The sequence below is a fragment of the Rhinatrema bivittatum genome, chromosome 7 (genome assembly GCF_901001135.1).
Source record: "Rhinatrema bivittatum chromosome 7, aRhiBiv1.1, whole genome shotgun sequence".
Lineage (NCBI taxonomy): Eukaryota > Metazoa > Chordata > Amphibia > Gymnophiona > Rhinatrematidae > Rhinatrema > Rhinatrema bivittatum.
Genome location: NC_042621.1, coordinates 100,697,410 through 100,719,530, shown reverse-complemented (window position 1 = coordinate 100,719,530; position 22,121 = coordinate 100,697,410). Strand labels below are relative to the sequence as shown.

General features: G+C 44.9%; 1 protein-coding gene across 5 annotated transcripts in view; it reads left to right on the top strand.

The window, feature by feature from the left end:
- The first annotated feature begins 469 nt into the window (after positions 1-469).
- Positions 470-22,121, top strand: part of GFOD2 (glucose-fructose oxidoreductase domain containing 2) — a 46,922-nt gene continuing 25,270 nt past the window's right edge. Inside the window, exons 1-3 of one of the 5 annotated variants that reach the window (XM_029608814.1) lie at positions 470-663; positions 7,896-8,061; positions 17,739-18,069. In XM_029608814.1, the coding sequence (XP_029464674.1) occupies positions 17,811-18,069 (259 nt within the window). In that variant the 5' untranslated portion in view covers positions 470-663; positions 7,896-8,061; positions 17,739-17,810. Of the gene's footprint in view, positions 664-794; positions 960-7,895; positions 8,062-17,738; positions 18,070-22,121 lie in introns of those variants that run through there. The other 4 variants (XM_029608817.1, XM_029608815.1, XM_029608813.1 and 1 more) reach the window with 4 other exon arrangements.

The following is a 22,121-nucleotide window of genomic DNA, read 5'->3' as shown; positions in this document are numbered from 1 at the left end:
GCTGGACCTGGATCCTCCTCGGCTGTCACCGACCTGCTTGTTCCTTTCTGGGAGGTTTTACAGAGGCCTTTCCTAACCCATACCCAGAGGCAGGGAGCTCAGCCTGTACCTGAAAGCTCACTCGCCTTCCGCTATCAGCCACACCAGATCTCTGGCCACCCGGACTTAAAGCAGGGGCTTTTTTTTGGAACTCCTACCTCGAGCAGGGGGGGGTGTGTGGCTTAACATGCTGCCATCCTTCCCCGCCCTCTGCCAGGATCCGCCCACCTCTTGCTGCAGGCGCCACATGAGCCGGGGCCCGCAGGGGGAGGAACGATCGTGTCACCAGAGACATTCAGGGGAAATCCCCGGGATATCCATCTCCTCCCTGCTAACTGGCGGGGGGAGGGGGGCTGCCTCCGGGCCGCTCTCACCAGAAGCTGAGACAGGGGGAGGGGAGCCCACGGACTTGCCTGCTGCTGATCCCTGACGCGATCAGGACTCCTCCCCTGAACCGATTTCCTGCTCCCTGCAAGCTGCTGACCAACGCCCGCCCGGACGCCTGCAGGCTGCATTCTCGCTTTACCTTTCTTATGCATTGTTATAAGCGCTAGAGGAGGGGAGGCAAGGAAACAGAACCCACGCTCCCGACAGCCCTGCCTAGGCTCAAAACTGAAGGAAAATGTAAGTACTTTAAATTGCAACCGATTGGGAAGTAATGTGTTAATTCTCTGGAAGAAGCGGGAGGAGCCAGACTCGCCGCGCGGCTCTCCTCCTCGGCTCGGTCTGGAAGGCGGGCCAGGGCCAGCGTCGGCCGTCGCCCGCCAGACTCGGCCGATAGCGCCGCCATCATCAAACCGCGCCGCTGCCTATTTTTGCCTCGTATCACAGCCTATTGCATCTGTCGATTGGCATCGCATATTTAATACTGTTTTCCAGATGTTGTTGTAATTTTATAAACTCCGCGAAAAGACACACAGGTAAGGTTATAGCTTTGCAGGGTCACTTACAAATGAGAGAGACGTTTCTCTCCCGATTTCCTTTTTGGAGGCAACAAGTGAGCTCCTCTTCCTCTAGCTTCCCCCGCCCCCCACCAGTGGGGGCCTTTGGGTAGGGCTGAGGGCGAGCTGGGTGGTTGCCTAGGGCAACCTGAGAGAAGAGGCGCCCCCTAGGCATCTCCTGATAGCAGGGCCAGTGTTGTTTATGGGGGTAAACAGGGCAGTTACTTCCTTCGTGTAAGTGGTACATCTTTCCAGCTCAGCTGTGGGGCGGGAGGAAAAAGAAAATGTAGACAAATAAAGTAAAAGTGAAAAAGCACAAAGGATGGGAAAAAAATGTTTGGTGCCTAACCTTTCTAACACACGGCTTCTAGGAACAGCTGTAGCCCAGTGTGCTGAGATCAGGTCTGGGAAGGAGGGAGATGGAATTTGAGAGAGTGTGTGTGCATGAGGGGCAGGGTTGCCACCTGGCTCCAGATTTTCAGGACAGATTGATCAGTCCTGGTTTTACCCCATTGCACGCAGGGATTTATTATTTTCCTAATTGCATTCCCTAAGAAATGCAAGACTAAAAGTACCTACATACAGGTGAGTAAAAGTAGGACTGGATTAACCTGTCCTGAAAATCTGGAGTCAGTTGGCAACCCTACGGGCCGATACAGTAAAGTCCGCGGGAGAGTGGGCGAACAGGCCACTCTCCTGTGCGTGCAGTTCTGTATTTAAATGAGGCCTGGCAGTAAAAACGGGCAAAAGGAGGTGCTAGGGACACTAGCGCGTTCCTAGCACCTTCCTTTTGGACCGGAGCGGCAGCTGTCAGCGGGTTTGACAGCCGACGCTCAATTTTGCCGGCATCGGTTCTCGAGCCCGTTGACAGCCACGGGCTCGGAAACTGGACACCGGCAAAATTGAGGGTCCAGTTTCGACCTGACAAGCTGCTGGCCGACTTCAAATTTTTTGTTTGTTTTTTTTTTTTTACTTTTGGGAAGTTTCGGGACCTCTGACTTAATATCACCATGATATTAAGTTGGAGGGTGCACAGAAAAACAGTTTTTACTGCTTTTCTGTGCAGTTTCCCGGTGCCCGAAGAAATTAGCGCCTACCTTTGGGTAGGCGCTAATTTTTTAAAGCAAAATGTGCGGCTTGGCTACACATTTTGTTTTCTGAATTGTGAGGGAATAACTAATAGGGCCATCAACATGCATTTGCATGTTGTGGGCGCTATTAGGTTCGGCGGATTGGACATGCGTTTTCGGCCCCTTACTGAATAAGGGGTAAGGGAAAACGCGCGTCCAATGGTGGGTTAACAGTGCGCTCCGTCAGAGCGCACTGTACTGTATCGGCCTGCTAATGAGGGGGAAAAGGAGGTGTATAGAAAAATACTCCATGTAAAATGGGGAATGTGCACTATCAAAAATCTTTGCCCATGGCACCATTTGTCCTAAATGCCAGAACTGCCGCCTGAGATGTTTAAATCTTAAAGTCTGAATACCGCAAAGAATACACTGTTCCCCCCCCGACGCAGCCGCGTGTGGCGAAACACGGGTCCATGTCGGGGGACCCCGTGTTTGAAAGAATTTGTGTTGATTGAGCAATGGAGTAGCCGACTTGATGAATAAAATCTGTTCGTTTAAAATAATTTGGAATTCTTGGGACTGTTTTAATTTCCCTGCATCTCCTTGGTGACTTAATAACTTCTTGTGGAGAGCGGTGTCGCTCCATTTATGTTTGTGGACCATTTGTCCTAAAGCCAGCCTTTGCTGTCAGTCTCAGCCCCCTCCCACTTTCCTTTGTTGTATCCTCTGGTCTTTCACCCCTATCGCATGCTATTTAGGGTATTTTAGTGTAGTCTTCTCACCATAAGTACTCTTCCCTTGCCTTTCAATTTCATAAATTACATTAGGAAAGAGTTAAGAGGGAAAGTGTGCCTGTTTGTAGTTGATAGGAAAATTGGTAACAGATTAGTCGTGCCTGCATGGATAAATAAGATGGTGAAGCAGATTTTATCAAGAACAAACTAATAAAACAGAGAAGGGGAGGAATCCAAGATGGCTGCACGCTAATCACGGAGCTCCGGACTCCTCTGAGAAGTTCCTTATAATTCTGCTTGAAAATTGATTTCTTCGAAGTAAAATGGGCAAATGGAAGGATAAAGCTAAAACTTACCCCAAAGTTTCAGAAGGTTTGCCTTTAACAGGACCAATGGATCAACATATTATCCGGAACCCCGAAAAAGCCTCTGAAGCAACGTCCTTGGACAACGAAGCGGGTGGTGCTCCACTGCAACCTGTTCCAGACCTGGATTCCACTCTTTCGCCGGAGCCGAGTCAGGCCCCTCTGCAACCTGCCCCCTCCCCCCCTGCTGAGAGCGCTGAGGAAAACAGTGCTCCCTTGTTTCGCGATGAAAATCTACCTCAGTTGGCTGAGCTGGCGTTGGGTGGAGCTGAGTGAGAGGGGCAAACAGCGGGAGCGGTTAGCTGGACGGCGAGGGAAGACTCTGCTGCCCTACAATTAATAATGGGGGAGTCCAGGACTCCTCAACAACCGGAGTTGGAAATACTGACTGCTATTCTAAATAAACCTTCGATAACGCTTGAAAATATTTGGGAAGCTATTGCTATACAGCTTTCACGTTTTGTTACTCAACAGCAGGATTTAACGGTTAAAGTAAATGAGGTAAAAACACAAGTTTCAGAAATACAAAATCAAAAGGAGATTGAAGATATAAAGGATTTAAAACTAAAAATTCTGTGGATACAATTGTTACTGGACATACTTATTTGCAAAACAAGATTGAAAATTTAGGGAATAGCATTCATCGTTGTAATATAAGGATCTTGAACTTTCCTAAAAAGAAACTTGTGACGCCAATTGAAATGTTGAGAAAGTACTTTGCTGAAGTACTACAAATAAACAGGCCGATACAGTAAAATCGCGGGAGAGCGGGCGAGCGCACAGGCCACTCTCCTGTGCATGCGATACAGTATTTTAATTAATTTAAATTAGGCCCAGGGGTAAAAAAAGGTGCTAGGGACACTAGCGCGTCCCTAGCGCCTCTTTTTTGACAGGAGCGGCAGCTGTCAGCGGGTATGATAGCCGACGCTCAATTTTGCCGGCGTCTGTTCTCGAGTCCGCTGACAGCCATGGGTTCAGAAACCGGATGCCGGCAAAATTGAGCGTCCGGTTTTCGAGCCACGGGCCTATTTCAAAATTTTTTTTCCTTTTTTTAACTTTCAGGACCTCCGATTTAATATCGCGCATGGGGGGTGGAAGGGGCAGCGTTTTGGGGGTTACGCACGTATTCCTTTGAAATATCGCCATGATATTAAGGCGGAAGGTGCACTTTCCCGGTGCTCAGAGAAATGAGCGCCTACCTTTTGGATAGGCGCTAATGTCTGAAAGTAAAATGTGCGGCGTGGCTGCACATTTTACTTTCTGTATCTCGCGGGAATACCTAATATGGCTATCAACATGCATTTGCATGTTGCGGGCGCTATTAGGTTCGGGGGGGGGGGGGGTTGGACGCGTGTTTTGGATGGGCTATTACCCCTTACTGAACAAGGGGTAAAGCTAGCGCGTCCAATCACGGGTTAATAGTGCGCTCCGGCGGAGCACACTGCACTGTATCGCCTGAAAGGAAGAATGATACCACCGATCTCCAAAGCATATTACATGACAGCCAGAACTTCACCTGTACCATCAGTGAATGTAAGACCAGAAGTATCTCCCATAATGGATATCACACTTATCCTCTTTTTTTTTTTTTTAGAAACATCAACTGAGGAAGAAGAAATAAAAACCTCTACACTGATTGTGTCGTTAGCGCTGGAGAATTTATCCTTAAAATGTTTTTTTTAGAAAAAAAGATGTTTTGTTTCTTGGGAAAAGGAATTTGTATATTCCCGGATGTTGCAAAAATAACGCAGGCTGAAAAAACCCAAAACCGTTTCCTCTTGATGCGCCCAGCAGTAATTGTACTGGGTGCTTCTTTCTGGCTATATTTCCCATGTAAATGCGTTGTTAAACATGCTGGAGCAAAATATGTGTTGTTTGATCCCATACAATTAAATTCTTTTTTTGACTAGTAAAGTTAAAGCACATCCTTCCCAAGCTAGATCCAGCTCCGAATAACTTATGCTGACTCTAATAGGAATAGTATAACTAGCGTGTATCTTTATATCTTGGAAATATATTGTATTCTATTTTTTCCCTCACGTAATTTCATGGGATTCCTCCATGATTTTGGGCTCTGACACGATGGAACAGAGGCAAATAGTTATTTTCTTCTTTTTTTTTTTTTTAAGTCATTTATTCTTATGATATACTATTCTGTATTCTCTGTACACTATTTCTTGTCAAGTATTACTTGTTAACTGCAAATCAAAAATTATAAATAGTTAAAAAAAAAAATAAAACAGAGAAGGAAATGGTATAATTAGAAATAGCCAACATGGATTTTGGGAAGTAAGTCATTTCACAAATCTTTTTATTCTTTTAAATTGTAATTAGGCACATGGATAAAGGTAAATAGTGAAGTAGTTCAGGGATCTATATTGGAACCATTGATTTTTAATATATTTATAAATGACCTGGAAAGGGGAACAACAAGTGAGGTTATCAGATATGCATGGTGACACACAAATCATTCCGAGGTATTAAATTGCAAACGGATTGTGAAAAAGTGCAGAGGTTCTGGGGGGGGGCGCTGTCTGCATCCAATGCGAGCGGACGCATATCGGCTCAGCTCTGTTCCCCTGAAACCCGCTGAGTTAATTATATAACCTTGAATTTTGGCAGCACAAACCTATAAACTAGGAGGAACTATCTTTTCTGCAATACCGATGACTTTGAAGAGGAAAACCACGGATCTCTGACAATTTTCATATGGGAAAACCCTGATGGAGCCAGGCCAAGATGGCACCGAACACTTGGGTTCAGAAATGGAGGAGGCCGCGGCATTGGCAGAAGCTATGGGGTAGATTTTAAAAGGTGCGCGCGGGAGTAGATTTGTTCGCGCAACCCAGCGCGAACAAATCTACTCCCGATTTTTATAACATGCGTGCATGTTATAAAATACAGGGTCGGCGTGTGCAAGGCTGCGCAAAATCGGCAGCCTGCGCGCGCCGAGCCATGCAGCCATCCTCTGTTCCTTCCAAGGCCACTCCAAAATCGAAGCGGCCTCGGAGTGAACTTTCCTTCTGGCCCCCCCCCCCCACACACACACACACACCTTTCCCCCCTACCTTTATTTTACAAGTTACGCCTGCCCTAGGCAGGCGTAACTTGCGTGCACCGGCCGGCTGCCGGCGTGCCATGTTCCGGTCCGGGGGCTGGTCCGGAGGCCGCGGCCACACCCCCAGGAAAGCCTCGGGACTTATGCGTGTCCTGGCACTTGTGCGCGCCGCCGAGCCTATGCAAGATAGGCTCGGCGCGCCGGGGGGGTGGAAGGGGCAGCGTTTTGGGGGTTACGCACGTATTCCTTTGAAAATCTGCCCCTATGAGTGCACTAGAAAACCCGGACAAATCTGCAACTGCGTCCCTGCTCAGCAGTGGTTTATCGAACTGCGAGCTGATTTAAAACAGCACAAGATGGAGATCATGGCGTCGGTCGCCGACTTAAAGGACGACCTCGCAGCACTTGGAAACAGGGTAGATGACGCTGAGAATTGCATCGATGGGCATGGAGATGCTATTAACACTCTGAATACCCAGCAAGCTGCTTCTTCCTCCGAGATTCAGGCTTTACAGGCTAAGGTGGAAGACCTTGAAAATCGGAGCAGAAGGAACAACCTTTGCATAAGGGGAGTCCCGGAAACCCCTTGTTTTGCTGAGGTGAATGACGTAGCTACTCAAATCTGTACCTTTTTACTAACGCAGAACAGTGGAGATACCTCAGAGCATGCTTCCACCACTCCAGAGGTGTGATTTGAACGGGCACATAGTGCCCTCTGCCCCGGAAGCGATAACGATCAAGGGACATTGTGCTATGTTTCACTAGTTTTCCTCTTAAAGAACGTATTTATTCAATTGCCCGACAGATGAAAGAAGTAAAATGGCGTAACCACAATTTGGCTATCAGGACCTTCCTCCGGTTATGCTTAAGAAGCGATATGAACTCCGGGAAGTAACTGCTCAATTAAGGGAAAAGAACATAAAATATCGCTGGACCTATCCATTTGGGCTAACCTTTCAAGTGCAAGGAGCTGCCTACCGAATCACCAATATTGCTGAGGCTGTTGAGGCCTTCCCAAGGCGCAAATACCAGTCTCTTTTCAAGCTCCCAAAATGGTGCCGATCCAGCAGAAAATGGACACAGAACCTCGATGGCAAAGGGCAGAAAGAAGCTCCGTAGATAGCCGGACACCCGCCGATCCCCAGCACCGGATCATGGCTGAAGCACAGCATGCCCAACTTACGTGGACTGGATAGCGCTACGACAGCACATATGTATAACCACACTAAGCACCTGCTCCAGAGATGGTTTGTCTTTTAATGATTGCTCCGACATTATCACAGGTTAAAAGTGGTTTGTGTGATGCCAAGTGTTCATAGCTTGGTGGGTTTATAGTTTATAATGCAATTATTATGTTTTGATTACAAGGGGTTCGGGGGGGGACATGTGCCTTGAGGAAGTTCCGTTAAGCATCAGATGAAGCAGACCTTCGGGAGAGAAGTATCCCATAGGAGGTTACGGGGATACTACAGGATTAATAGGGGACATGCCGGTACTCATGGTTTCTTTCATGCGCGGGGGAGACAAATGGACACCAGAACGAGTGGGGAGTGGTTGTGGACTCTCAATCATTAAGTCACATGGAGGGATCTATATAATGATAGGGAGGTGCTTACATGAAGTGGCGATTTATGATACCATGTTGATGGGATAAATGGCGACTGAACTATTTTCCTTAAACTTTAAAGGGCTCAATACACCTCGAAAGCGGTTGATACTCAAGAGGGAATTGCAGAGGCAAAGGACCGGAATTGTATTTGTCCAGGAAACACATGTAAGGAAGCACTATGAATGCCTCTTGATGTTTTCACAATTCCCCTTAACTCATTGGGCTGCTAGCACAAAGAATAACAGGTATGCCGGGGGTGGGCATTTTGTTTGCTTCGGAATTTGTTCATGAAGAGATGTCTCATGTTTATGACCCACAAGGCAGGTATGTCCTTGTAATAATTAGAGTAGACAAGCATATTATTACTCTCCTAATATGCATCAAAGCCAATTTATTAACATTCTTGATGGCCTCTTACAGCAACATTTAGAAGGGGATGTCATTTTGGGGGGAGATTTTAATTTTGTGCAGGATCTGGCTAAGGATTCCAGTTCTGGCAAAATTTATGACTCTCAGGTACGTAGACAGTGGCGTACCTTTATGGAAGATTGGTGTATAGTTGACATATGGAGAGAGAGACATCCAAACTCCTGTTCTTACACGGTCTACTCTAGCCCACATTGCACCTACACCAGAATTGATTATCTTTTTGTATCAGCATCCCTGCAAAATAAGGTCCAAAAGGTAGACATTGACAATATAACGTGGTCCAACCATGCTACGATTTGAGCGGAATGCTAATTTAGGACCCTTAAATGGGGTATCGTCCATGGCGAATCAGTGATAGTTTGCTCAAAGATCCTACCTTTGTCAAACAGGTAGAGAACCAATTAAAAGTTTACTTTAAAGAAAATCAAATAGACGGCATGTCCCCCTTGACGATTTGGGAACGTTCTAAAGTGGTTGTAAGGGGTTCATGTATCGCCCGGGCAGCCCATTGTAATAAAGAACGGGAGGGCCAGCGTACTGCGTGGCTATTGGAATTGTCGGCCTTAATGCAATCACATAGCACCACTAACTCGGAGGTGATCTACCAGAAAATATTGAAGGTTAAGGACCAGCTACGTTCATTAGAGGATACTGTTGTTAGTCACTATCTTGCATTGCTAAAACAATTTTTTTGAGGGGGGTAAAAAAGCTGGGAAATACCTGGCAAAACAGTTGCGGGCAGTTCAAGCTGAAACAGTGGTGGCTAAAATTCATGATGCCCAGGGACAGATAGTTACCACATCGGAGGGAATCCGCAACTCTTTTTTAACTGATTTTTATTCCCAGCTTTACTCTCCAGATACCTCTATGTCAGAGGAAGCTATTGATGGTTACCTGCAGTCGGTACACTTACGACTGCACAAAAAGAATCTCTCGACAGGCCTCTAGAGCATGATGAAGCCATTAAAACCCTAAAACCGGGGAAGGTGCCTGGTCTAGATGGGTATACTGGTACCTACTATCACTAGTACTAGTTACTACTATCACTAATAGGACCATTGACTGAAGCATTTAACTCCTTATTGGTTGGTGCCTCCTTACTAAGGAAGCTAACACAGCGGGCATCATTGTCCTAGCCAAACCAGGTCGAGACCCATCCAGGTGTAGCTCTTACTGACCAATATCCTTAATAAATATAGATCTGAAAATACTGGCTAGAGTTTTAGCGGCTAGGCTAAATGGAGTACTTCCCGGCTTGATCCACAGTGATCAGGTGTGCTTTGTACCAGGGCACTTAGTGGCAGACAATGTCCGTAGCATAGAGGACATCATAGACCTCGTTCATCAAGACAAAATACCTGCTGTTCTCCTGGCCCTGGACATTGAAAAATCATTTGACCTGGTTCATTTGGCTTTTCTTTTTAATACTTTACTCACCATGGGCTTTGAGGAATCTTTCCTAGCCTGGATAAGGAAGCTTTATGGACAACCCTATGCTAGGGTTAAGGCCAATGGTAGCTATGGGTCCTCTTTTGCAATCAGAAGGAGGACAAGACAGGGATGCCAGTTATCTCCCCTGTTATTTGCCCTCTTTTTAGAACCCTTCACCACCAGAATCAGGGGGGCTGCTGACATACAAGGCATATCTAGGAGACCCGACCACTTTAAGATCTCATTGTTTGCTGACGATGTTATGCTCACTCTTACAGATCCCGAATCATCCTTGCAGGGAGTAATGGAGGAATTGGGACGGTTTACGTCCGTATCCAGTATGAAGGTTAACTATGAAAAGTCAGAAATTCTCAACTTAACTTTACCACACTTGGCAGTACAAACATTACGCCAATCATTTCCATTCAAATGGTCCACCACTTCACTTAAATATTTGGGGGTTCGATTGGGATCGCACACCAAACAACTGTTTGACTTAAATTATCAACCACTCCTTGCCTCCATCTGAGAAAATTTGGGAAAATGGCTGAGACATACTCTTTCTTGGCTGGAGAGACTAGCAATAGTCTCTCCAGCGAATGCCGGTATAGAAAAACTTTAAATAAATAAATAAGATGACTATTCTTCCCAGGTTTTTATATTTTTTTACCACAATCCCCATTAGCATTCCATCATTCATGCTCAAAAAATGGCAGCAAATTATTTGTGAGTTCATTTGGCGTAAGCGGCCACCACGGGTTGCTAGGGCCATATTATTTCAACCTAAAATTAGAGGGGGCCTGCAACTACCTAACTTACCGTGGTATTATTGCGCTGCACAGCTCCAGGCTTTGGTAGCAATTCATCGCACGCATGATAATCCTCAGTGGGTTTGGCTAGAACAAGCATTATTGGGAAATTTTCCAATCACAGCAATTCCATGGCAGCCTAGCTCTTCTTGGAGCACTATCAGACACTTGCCATATGCGCTGAAGGTTTGGCAAAGGTGGAAACCCACGCTAATAGGGCACGAGCACTACTCATTGATGACACACTTATTTACTAATACGGTTGTGCCCATATCTGACCGCTCCAATCCCACCAAGCACTGGCTTGCAGCTGGTGTTCAGCGCTTAGGGCATGTTGTGCAACAATGTGCCATTCTATTAAAAGATCAGCTTAGTGCCATCTACCCAATTGATGACACAGATTTCTTACTGTACGCTAAGATATATATCATTTTATTCGTAAGGGGGTTAGGGCGGGCAAGGTCCGGACAATTAGTACTTTGTTTGAAAAGTTTTTGCCAGCATGCCACCACCATTAGGGGCGTTATTTCAAAAATATATGCACTTCTTAATGGAAAAAAGATTGGTCCGCATAAATATCAAACCAGCTGGGAACTTGATTTTCAGATATCACTGGAAGATCAGGACTGGGATAGTGTCCACACTATGGCTCACAAGTGTTCTCTCTCTGCTGGGTTGCAAGAAAATTGCTATAAGTTACTCTATCGCTGGCACTATACACCAGTAATGCTCCATAGATTTTTCCCAACCATATCGGACCAATGCTGGCGGGGATGCGGGGAATTGGGTACCTATTATCATATTTGGTGGATATGCCCTAAAATTACTCTTCTGGCAAATGGTGTTTCAGTGGCTTTCTCAGATACTACATATGCCTGTTAACGCAAAGCCCTGGCACACACTCCTAGGGTTACCACAACCAGAATATCAGAAGGACACACAAAGGTTAGTTTTGCAAGTTTTTATTGCAGCTAGAGCAGAGATAATATTACATTGGAAACAACCTAATATACCGACAATGGCCAACATTCACCATCGGATATATTCTAATTAGAAGGGCTTACTGCAATACATCACGACAAACTAGCGGCCTTTCAGAGAACGTGGGAACCTTATACACTTTGGCTGGACACGCAAGCTCAGCAATGACTCAGGTTACGGACATGCCTAGATAGTACCCAGTATTCATTGATAATACATTTGTTTTGTACCTAGTAATTATTAATGATACATTTAACTGTACCTAGTGATTACAAAAAGAATAGATTGCTTACTTGTACCCACATGGTCTTAAAACCCAATTTCATCAAGTCTATGGCATTGTGTTTGTGCGCTCATAATATCATTACTCTCTTAATCAATGTTTCAGATTGTCCTTTTGCATTTCTGTCTCACTTATTTGTCTTACTCCTTTTTCCCTTTTCTCCTTTTTTCCTTACTACCTTCAATTTGCATAATCCGTGATGTTCGTCCGGTGTGTGGGAATGGGGGGGAGGGTTGGGGTTAGTTACTATTTATCTATAATATTGGTCAAACACTTTGTTTACGCATGTGTTCAAATACTGTTGTATGGTGTTTGAATGATTACTGTTCAGATACTTGTACTTGTGGATTGACAAAAATATTTAAACAAAAAAAAAAAAGTGCAGAGGTTCTTGCAAGACTGGATATCTGGGCATTCAAATGACAGATGAAATTTAATATGGACAAGTGCAAAAGCAATGTTAGGAATGGAGAAATGTCATAATGCCTCTTTCACTCCATGATAGTGCCACACCTGGAGTATTGTGTGCAGTTCTGGTCGCTGCATCTTAAAAAAAAAAAAAAAAAAAGTTGCTTTGGAAGAGATACAAATAAGGGCAACCAAGATAGGAAGGTTTAGGAGGTTAGGGCTGTTCAGCTTAGAGAAGAGACAGCTGAGGGGGTATATGACAGAGGTCTATAAAATCATGAGTGGAATATAATGAGTGAGTAAATGTAAATCGGTTATTTACGCTCTCAAAAAATATATAGATTAGGGGACAGTCCATGAAGTTAGTAAGTAGCCCAGGGCTTCCCAAATGTGTGCTTGGGACCCCACAGCCACTCGGGTTTTCGGGATAGTCACAGTGAAAATGCATGAGATAAATTTGCATATGCTGAGTCTGCATGGTATGCAAATTTCTCATGCATATACATTGCATTATCCAGAAAACCTGACTGCCTGTTGGGTCCCCAGGACAGGCTGGAGAAGCCTGAAGTAACACATTCAAAACAAATCAGAAAATGTTTTCACTCAGCACACAATAAAACTCTGGAATTCATTGCTGGAGGGTATGATTAAGGCAGTTAGTAGAGCTGGGTATAAAAAAAAGTTTGGACAAGTTCCTGGAGGAGAAGACCATAAACTGTTAACCAAGAAGAGCATGGGATCTATTTACTGTTTGGGATTTGCTAGGCACTTGTGACCTGGATTGCCCACTGTTGATGGACCTTAATTCTGACCCAGTGTGGTAATTCTTGTGTTCATATTTTAGCTGGTTCACCAGCATCCATAGTATAATTTGTATCTTAAAAGGGCATTGGACAAAATACTACACACAATTACTCTAGGAAACCTATAGGCTGTGCTATGGGGTAGGCAACGTATATTCATGGATCAGTAAGTGGGACTGAATGGTGAGCTCTCTAACTGGAGAGGTGGTACCTAGTGTAGTGCTTCAAGGGTTAGTACGAAGTCTAGTGCTATTCAGTTTGTTTATAAAGGATCCAGAGGATGGCGTGATAAGAGAGGTGGTGAAATTCAATGACAATAGCAAACTGTATAGGGTAGTTAACCACAAGCTGATTATGTAAAACTGCAGGAGTATCTTGAAAAATTGGGAGCTTAAACATCCAGGTGATATATGGAATTTAATACAGATAAGTGCAAAGTGAGGCACATTGGGAGAAAAAAAATCCAGATTACTAGCGCACACTGCTGGGGTTCACTCTGGGATACTGCTATCAAATATGGGACCTTGAAATTAGTGTGTAGCACAAGTTGAAATCATCACCCAGAGTGCAGCAGCAACCACAAAAAAAAAAAAAAAGCAAACTGCATACATTTCTGAATGCCCCATCTCAAAAAGTATGTAGTGGAGCTTGAAAAGATACAGAATAGGTCACTGAGAATGGAGAGAGAGGACTGGGGCATCTCTAATCTGAAGACAGGCTGAAAATGTTAGGGCTTTTTATCCTGGAAAAGAGAAGATGGGTGGGGGGCATGATGATGATTTGCAAGGTAGGGGTGGAAGAGAACAAACCATAAGTATTTTATTGTCCTATCCAAAAATATTAGAATCGGGGGGGGGGGGGGGGATAACTAATGAAACTGTATATTAGTAGTTTAAAGATGTACAAAAAAAAAAATGTAGTGAGTTCTGTTTGTTAAAAAGTGTAATTCACTCTGAACTACTTGCCCAGGTACGAGTGTAGTCAGAGCATTGCCCAGTTCAGGAGGGTCTGGGTGCACTCCTGGAAGACAAGGACATAAATATTAGTCTGGGTGGAGACCAAGTTGCTTCACACTCTTTTATATCTACAGAGCATGATTCGTCTATACTAGTCCCACCTGTTGTTTATTGCTAGTGAATCTGTGGCCACTGTCTGAGACAGCATGCCAGCCCAGGTGGCACGTAGGTCTGACCTAGCTTGGCTATTCTTATGTTTTAATAAAAATTCAAAATCTTGCATTTGGGATGCAGAAATCCCATGGGCCAAAATATCATGGGGTTTTGGGTTTTTGGGTTTTTTTTGGAGATGAACAAATAGCAGTTACCAAACAGGAAAGGCCTCATAGTAGCCAGTCCGTGTAGGGAACGTTAATAGAATATGTGGGAGCCTAAAGAACAGTATCACAAGTAGGAAGAGAGAAGTAAATTCTTTCTAAAGGTCTCTGGTGAGTACTGTGTGTGGTTCTGCGAGATCACATCTGTAAAAGGACACTGTGGCTGTGAATTGCACTTCTCAGTCTGAGAGAATGTGTTCAGATAAGCTGTGGAGTCAGAAGATACGCTGGAAAAAGAAGAGCCAGCTTTGATGCTGTAGGAAGGCTGGAGAGTGGAAAGAAATGTGCCAGTTTTGAGAACTGGTCCACCACAACCCAAATGGAAGTACGGTCATTAGAGAGGTAGGTCAGTAATGAAGTCCTTGGCCACATGGGTTCATGGTTTCTCAAGGGCTGGTAATGGCCCCTAAGGGTGAGTGTAGGAGCTCTTGTTGACTGCACAATTAGCACAGGGCTCCATGTAGCATTGTCCATCCCATCTTATTTGAGGCTGCCAATAGTGGTGAAGGAATAATTCCATGGTTTTAGCTTCTCTGGGGTGGCCTGCCAGGCAGGAATCGTGGGCCCACTTAAGTACATTCTCCCGGACATGTTTGTTTATCTATTTAAAAACTTTTCTATACCGTTGCTAAGTTAAATACCATCGCAACGGTTTACATGTAGGCACATATTTAATGTAGGTAAAAGTGTACTATAGTACGTTCTAACAAGTGCCGTCAATGTTTCGGTTACAATATATCATTAGACATAGTCATTTAGCGAGGTAGTTCATGACCAATTGTACCAAGGTACTTACACCGGTAGTTTTATCACACATAGTATTCTAGATGGGGGGATCAGGTGGTACAGGGACTGCTGTGGCCATCACGAGCCTTGCAGGATTGACAATGTGTCGAGGTGGTTCTTTCAAGTTCTCGTTTCAAAGGTCCGTGAAAAGGCGTCAGCCCGCTGGTTCTTCTCTGCTCGTCAGTTCCGGAGCTCAAAGTTGAAGCAGTTATAATTCAGATCCAAATAACTACAGATTTTTTCTTTATCTTACCTAACAAAGCAGTTAACTGACAATCTAGAGCAGTGGTTCTCAACAGGTGTGTTGGGAAGTCCCGAGAGGTGTGTCGCAGAGCCAGCAGAAGACTGAGCTTTCCTCATCAGTCTGGGCAGGAGTTGGCTGACTCTTATTGGGTATGATAGGAAGCTGCTCTTGCTTCCTTTTCCTGTTTCTGGCCAGTGGGAGGTTGTTCCCTCCTTCACCAGGTCAGAGCACGATATCGCCAATACCTGTTCATATGGGCTTGGCAGGACACCACTGCTACCTTCCTCTGCCTGACCTAGCAGTGAGGCTGCTGATGCTCTCTTCACCCCATGGGGCCTGGATGTGAAAGAAGCATAGGGAGAAAGATATGTGCTGTAGATCCACTGCTGCCTCCTTATCTTTCTCTCATCAATGCTTCTTGCCCTCATCTGTTGCTGATTTAAAAAAAAAAAAAAAAAAGGGTAGGAGACTCTGGATTGGACTGAAGTCTTTTCTGCCGGCTGGGAGCCAGGAAGAGGGGGAAATGCACTGAGAAGGAAGGAAGGAAGGGAAGATAGGCGTTTGAGTCTGCTGGGCAGGAAGGCATAGGGAATCAGTCCGCTGGATAGAAAGGGATGGGGGAAAGGAGGTTGGGGTTGCTGGGTAGGGAGAAATAGAGGAGGAAGGGTTGGGGGGTGATGGAAGTGTGGGGCTGCTGGGTTGGGGGAGTAGGGGATGCTGAGCAGGAAAGGGTAGGAAAAGTTGTCAGGTATTCTGGGAAAGGCAGAAAGGGAGAATGAGGAAGATGATGTGGGGTGGGGGTGTCAGGAATGTTGGACAAGGATATGAGCATGTGAAGGGATGAACAAATAGTTGGGAGATTGAGGGGAGTGACTGGGTACAAGGGCCATACTATGTCAGTTTTGAGGATATGCATTTCTTTTCTCTTTTCTCTTTGTTTAGTGTAGAAGGAAATATAGTTTTGTTTCTAGTCTCCAGTTTTGCACTGCATGCAGAAGGGTTCTAGTCCAGGTTTTGTTTACACATTTGTAATTTGTGGTCTGTCTGGAGGCAGTCTGTCTGTGTTCTGTGTGTATGTGACTGAGATGAGGTACTTTACTAGAGATTTGTATAAGCCTTATTTTATTTTCTCAATATTATATTGCACTGGTGGTAGATTGCTGCCTTTTCCTGGGTTGGGCTATTGCTGTTTCATTTCTTGGAATTAGGGCTGCTGAGGTATGGCAGGTTTGATAGACAGGTACAGAGTGGAGTTTGTATTATTTTACAACGCACTGGTGGTAGAGGGAGTTTGTGATGCTGTTATTAAGATGACAAAAGAATCAGAATATCTTTTTTTTGTATGGTGAGTTATATAGGGAAATGTCTTAGTTCTGCTCTGCACCCATTGTTAAGAAGCAGGGGACGCCTGTGGATGAAGTGCATATGCTTACATTTAGTCTTATGATGGCCATATGTTCAGTGTATCAAGCATGTGAGCATCATCTCTTAGGTGTGTCCTAATAGAAAAAAGGTTGAGAAACATGAACTCCTTGATTCACATCAATAGGCTTTAGACATGCCATGAACACCAAACTTAGGGATATTACTAACTGACATTTTGCGATGGATTGACAGTGGTCAGAGACTCCTGCTTGTCAAGCCGCGCATGGGGCGCTCTTGGACTTTCCAACATGACAATGATCTGAAACATAAGGCCAAGCTGACCCTTCAGTCGCTGCAGCAGAAGAAAGTGAAGGCTCTGGAGTGGCCATCAGTCTCCTGACCTCAGCATCATTGAGCCACTTTGGGGAGATCTCAAACATGCAGTTCATGCCCGACAACCAAAGAATTTACAGGATCTGGAGGGTTTTTGCCAAGAGGAATGGGCAGCTTTACCACACGAGAAAATAAAGGGCCTCATTCACAACTATCACAAAAGACTGCAAGCTGTCATTATACTTATATTTTACTATCTAATCTTCATTTCCCTTCTCATTCCAAGTTATTGTTTTCCCTTGTTTTATGTAACTGCTTTTCTGCACTTTTGTTAAATGGTAAAGTTTCACCCCTGTTTCTTGTGAACCAGCATGATGGGACCACCGTCTTGAATGTTGGTATATAAAAAACTTAAATAAATAAATAAATAAAAATAAATTATTGCCCCCTTTTTGCATCACACTATATTAAGACCTAAGGGTATACAAACGTTTGAACAGAATAGCACAATAGTTTAATTTGGAACACATTAAAAATAACAGACGTGTTTTCTTAAAATGCTGCACACCTTACAAATTCTGCCAGGGGTGTATAAACTTATGAGTACACCTGTGGATGCCTTTTTGGTTTTCAACCTGATACAAATGTAGTTTACAAATGTATGCACATGGCCCAGATCTGATTGTACTAATTGCAGTTTAACATTTGCCCTTTTAGGACAGACGCAGAAGGTTGAAGCTTTTGATCTACAATGTCTTCCCAATGAGTCACACGTTTTGACGTGGCACAATGAAAACACTCCCTGGAGTGGGTGTCTTTGGGACTGGCAGCACTGCCCGCGTGCTGGTGCCTTTGTTACGTGCAGAGGGCTTCTCCGTAGAAGCACTATGGGGAAAGACAGAGGATGAAGCAAAGCAGCTAGCAGAGGAAATGAGCATTTCCTTCTTCACCAGTCGAACTGATGACGTCTTACTGCACCAGGACGTGGATCTAGTCTGCATCAACATCCCTCCACCTTTGACACGGCAAATTGCTGTTAAAGCTTTAGGTATGGTGTTCACATCTTCCAATTCAAAGAATGCATTGTAAATATTGTCATAAAGTCACTATGGGGGATGGGGGGGGGGGGGCAATTTTCAAGATTTTACACCAGTAAATGCATGTTTCTGGGTGAAAACGTGGTTTGCAAAATCGCCCCTCCTTTTTAATGTAGGTAAAAGTGGGCACACGTTTACAGTGCATGGACCTTTTTTTTAACCTGCTAGAAAAAGTAGATGGGATTAGGTTGGGGCGGGAAAGTAATGCAGGGATTTCATTCAACACAGGGATTTTGCACCTGCTTCAAAGTATTTGTCCCCTTATTAGCCTTCATTTTCAAAGCAAATCTTTATACCACAGGCAGCCTTAAAATTGCTCTCCCCTTAAAATTAGCTTTTCTAAATGTCTTCCTGATTCTGTATGTTTCATTTGCTGGTTGTATATTTATATAGGTATACCTTAGAACTGAATTTAAAAAAAGAAAAGGGCATGTGTAGCTTACACTGTATTTTCTAGACTCGTGATATCCATCAGTGACTGCTTGTGATGAAAACTAAAGGAGAACAAAATCTATCCATTCACACTAAGAAACCAGGGTAGGGGTTTTTTGGGGTTTTTTTAAACAAAGTTTGTATTGCCTGAATTTTAACAGCCGTCATAATATCTACAGTACAAAAATAGGGTTTTTTTTCAGCATGTTTAGCTTTCTTTGAAATGGTAGTGCTATTTGTAGAAGCGATTCTTAAAACCAAAATCACTGGCCATGTAGATAGACATGGGAAGAGTCAGAATGGTTTTAGCAAAGGGAAGTCTTGCCTTACCAATCTATGGGTTTTTTCTTGAAGGGATGAAGGTGAGAGAGTGTATCAGCTATACTGGGATATTCACAAGACATTTGATAAAGCTTCCATGAGAGGAGACTCAGGGAAATTAGTGTCATGGGATAAGAGGTAATGTCCTATTATGGATTAATAACTGGTTACTAGACAAGAAATAGAAGGTAGGATTAAAGGATCAGCTTTCCAAATGGAGAAGGGTTGTTAGTGAAGTAACACAGGGATTGGTACTTGAACCTGTACTGTTTTAACACATTCATAAATGATGAGGGAAAGGAAGCAGCAGTTACGGTGAACAGATTTGCAGATGACACAAGATTATTCAACTGTTAAAACAGTGGATTGAAAGGTACTGCACAGGGACCTTGTGAGAGTAGGAGACTGGGCAACTGAATTGCAGAAGAAACTTAATGTGCAAAAGTGCAAAGCGATGCACATAGGGAGTAAAAAATACCAACTAAAAGTACACAATGCTGGGTTATGTATTGGGTGCCACCACTCAGGAAAAGGACCTTGGCGTCCTTGTGGACAATACATTTGAAATCCTCAGCGCAGTGTCTGGCGATGGTCAAAAAGGCAAATAAAATGTTAGGAATTAATTGGAAAGGAATAGAGAACAAAATTGAGACTATCATATAATGCCTTTGTATGGATCCATGGTGAAAACTATACCTTGAGTATTGTCTGCAGTTCTGGTCACCCTATCTCAAAAATCCCATTGCAGAATTAGAAAAGATGTAGAGCGTGGCAACAAAGATGATAAAGGGAGTGGAACTGCTCTGCCATGATGCTGCACAGACTAAGACTCTTCTGCTTGGAAAAGAGATGGCAGAGGCAGGATACGATAGAAGTTTATAAAATCACAAATGGGGTAGAACGAGTAAGTAAAGAGTCATTATTTTCCCTTTCAAAAACTACTAAAACCAGCAACTTTAAAATTAATCATAGAAAGTGCTTTTTTATGCAGCACATGATCAGGCTGTGGAATCTGTTGCCAGAGGATGTGGTCAAGGAAATTAGCATAACAGAGATTAAAAGAGGTTTGGACTAGTTCTGGAGGAAAAGTCCGTAATGCTTTTAGCCAGGTAGACTAATCTATTGCTGTCCCTGGGAATGAGTAACAGAAATTCTCACAGGACAAGCAGGATGGTAGTCCTCACATATGGGTGACATCTCAGGATGGAGCCCAGTCACGGAACAATTTTGTCAAAGTTTCTAGAACTTTGACTGGCACCTACTGGGCATGCCCAGCATGGCACTAACCCTGCAGCCAGCAGGGGTCCCCCTTCAGTCTTCTGTACTGCGGCTCAAATTTTTCATGGCCATGGCGTCGGGGTTCCGTCGGTGCCCGGACTGCAATTGCACCATGTACATAACAGACCCTCATAAGGTCTGTGTAATGTGTCTTGGATGTGAGCATGATGTCCTGACCTGCATCAAATGTGCCTTAATGACACCAAAATGGTGTCATTAAGGCCAGAATGGAGAAGATGGAACTTCTCTTCCATGCTCAAACCCCGATGCCATCTATTGCATCGACGTCGTCAGAACCGGCACCGTCAACTTCGCGCCAGTATCGACCATCGACCGGTGACCGTCCAGCATCGACGACTTCCTCGCCATCAACCACCTCTACTCCCCCTCAGGACCGAGGGGATTGTAGAGAGAAACATCCCCTCCGACATCTGAAGTCTCGGACCATTGAGGGAGCGAAATCATCGACCTCGCCGTCGTCCGAGCCGCCGTCGAAGAAACCCCGTCCAGAAAAGGCACCGACCTTTTCGGCGACCGGGTCACTGAGGCAACCCTCACCCAAAAGGGGATTGGGAGCCACGACTCTGCCTTTAATGGTGGTCCCTCCGGCTATGCCTCTGCCTCCTCCTGTTCCGGAGCTGGGGCTGCTTGCTCCAGACTCCGAGAACTGGACCGGCTGGTTCAGGAGGTCATCGACAAGGCGATGCATCGACTCCAAGTTCCTCCAGCACCGACACAGGTACCGATCGTGGAACCGACCACTGACCCGATTCCGGCAGCGTTGGCACTACTGCTCTCGAGGATGGAAGCGCTCATTGCCGCCTTTCCACAGATGGATCCTGGGTCACCGATGGCTCTGGTGCCCTCTCCGCTTACCTTGTCATCGGGAGGAGAAACACCGTTCCACATCCCTCCATCGGGAGTCCTACCGATGCCTCAGCCATCTATGCCGATATGTCCGTCGGCACCACCGATCCATCCATCGATGCAGATGCGTCCGGCACCACAGATCCATCCATCGATGCCGATGTGTCCGTTGGCACCACCGATCCATTCATCGATGGCCCTTGATGCCTGCACCGATGCCTTCAATGCCTTCATCTGTGCCTCCAATTATTCCTTCGATTCCTTCAGAGCCTAGACCAGGACCTTCAGGGATTCCACCGCCCTGTCCCCCTCGGGCTCCTAGAGGGGCAGGTGCTGATCCCTATGATACCTGGACTGATGATTCTTCACCAGACCCTGATGACCTGCCTTTACCACCTTCTCCTACTGAAAGCAGAAAGTGTTTGCCTTCTCATAAATTTTGAGGAGATGTCTGAATTGGTTCCCTTCCAATTACAGACCGAACAAGATGACAGACATCAAATGATGGCGCTATTGCAATTCCTGGATGTTCCCAAGGAAATAACCTCCATCCCTATTCACCAAGTTCTTCTAGATCTCCTCAAAAAGAATTGGGAACACCCTGACTCTGTTCCTCCAGTCAACAGAAAGGCTGACACCACTTATTTGGTACAGTCAGCCCCAGTTTTTCAAAAACCTCAATTGGATCACCAATCTGTGGTTATAGAATCTGCCCAAAAGAGGGCAAAGAGATCAAAACCCCACCCTTCCTTTGCCCCAGGCAAGGAGCAAAAATTTCTAGATGCCATCAGTCGCCAGGTCTTCCATGGCTCATTGCTCATCTCCCGAATTGCCTCTTATCAGCTCTATATGACCCAATACAACAGGGTCTTATTTAAGCAGATACAAGACTTGACAGACTCCCTGCCTCACCAATTTCAAGATCAGCTCCAAACCCTAGTAAACAAGGGTTTTGAGGCGGGCAAGCATGAGATAAGATCATCTTACGATATCTTTGACACTGCTACCAGAGTATCTGCAGCTGCTATCTCGGCAAGAAGATGGGCCTGGCTCAAGTCTTTGGACCTTCGCCCTGAAGTGCAGGGCAGATTATCCAACCTGCCCT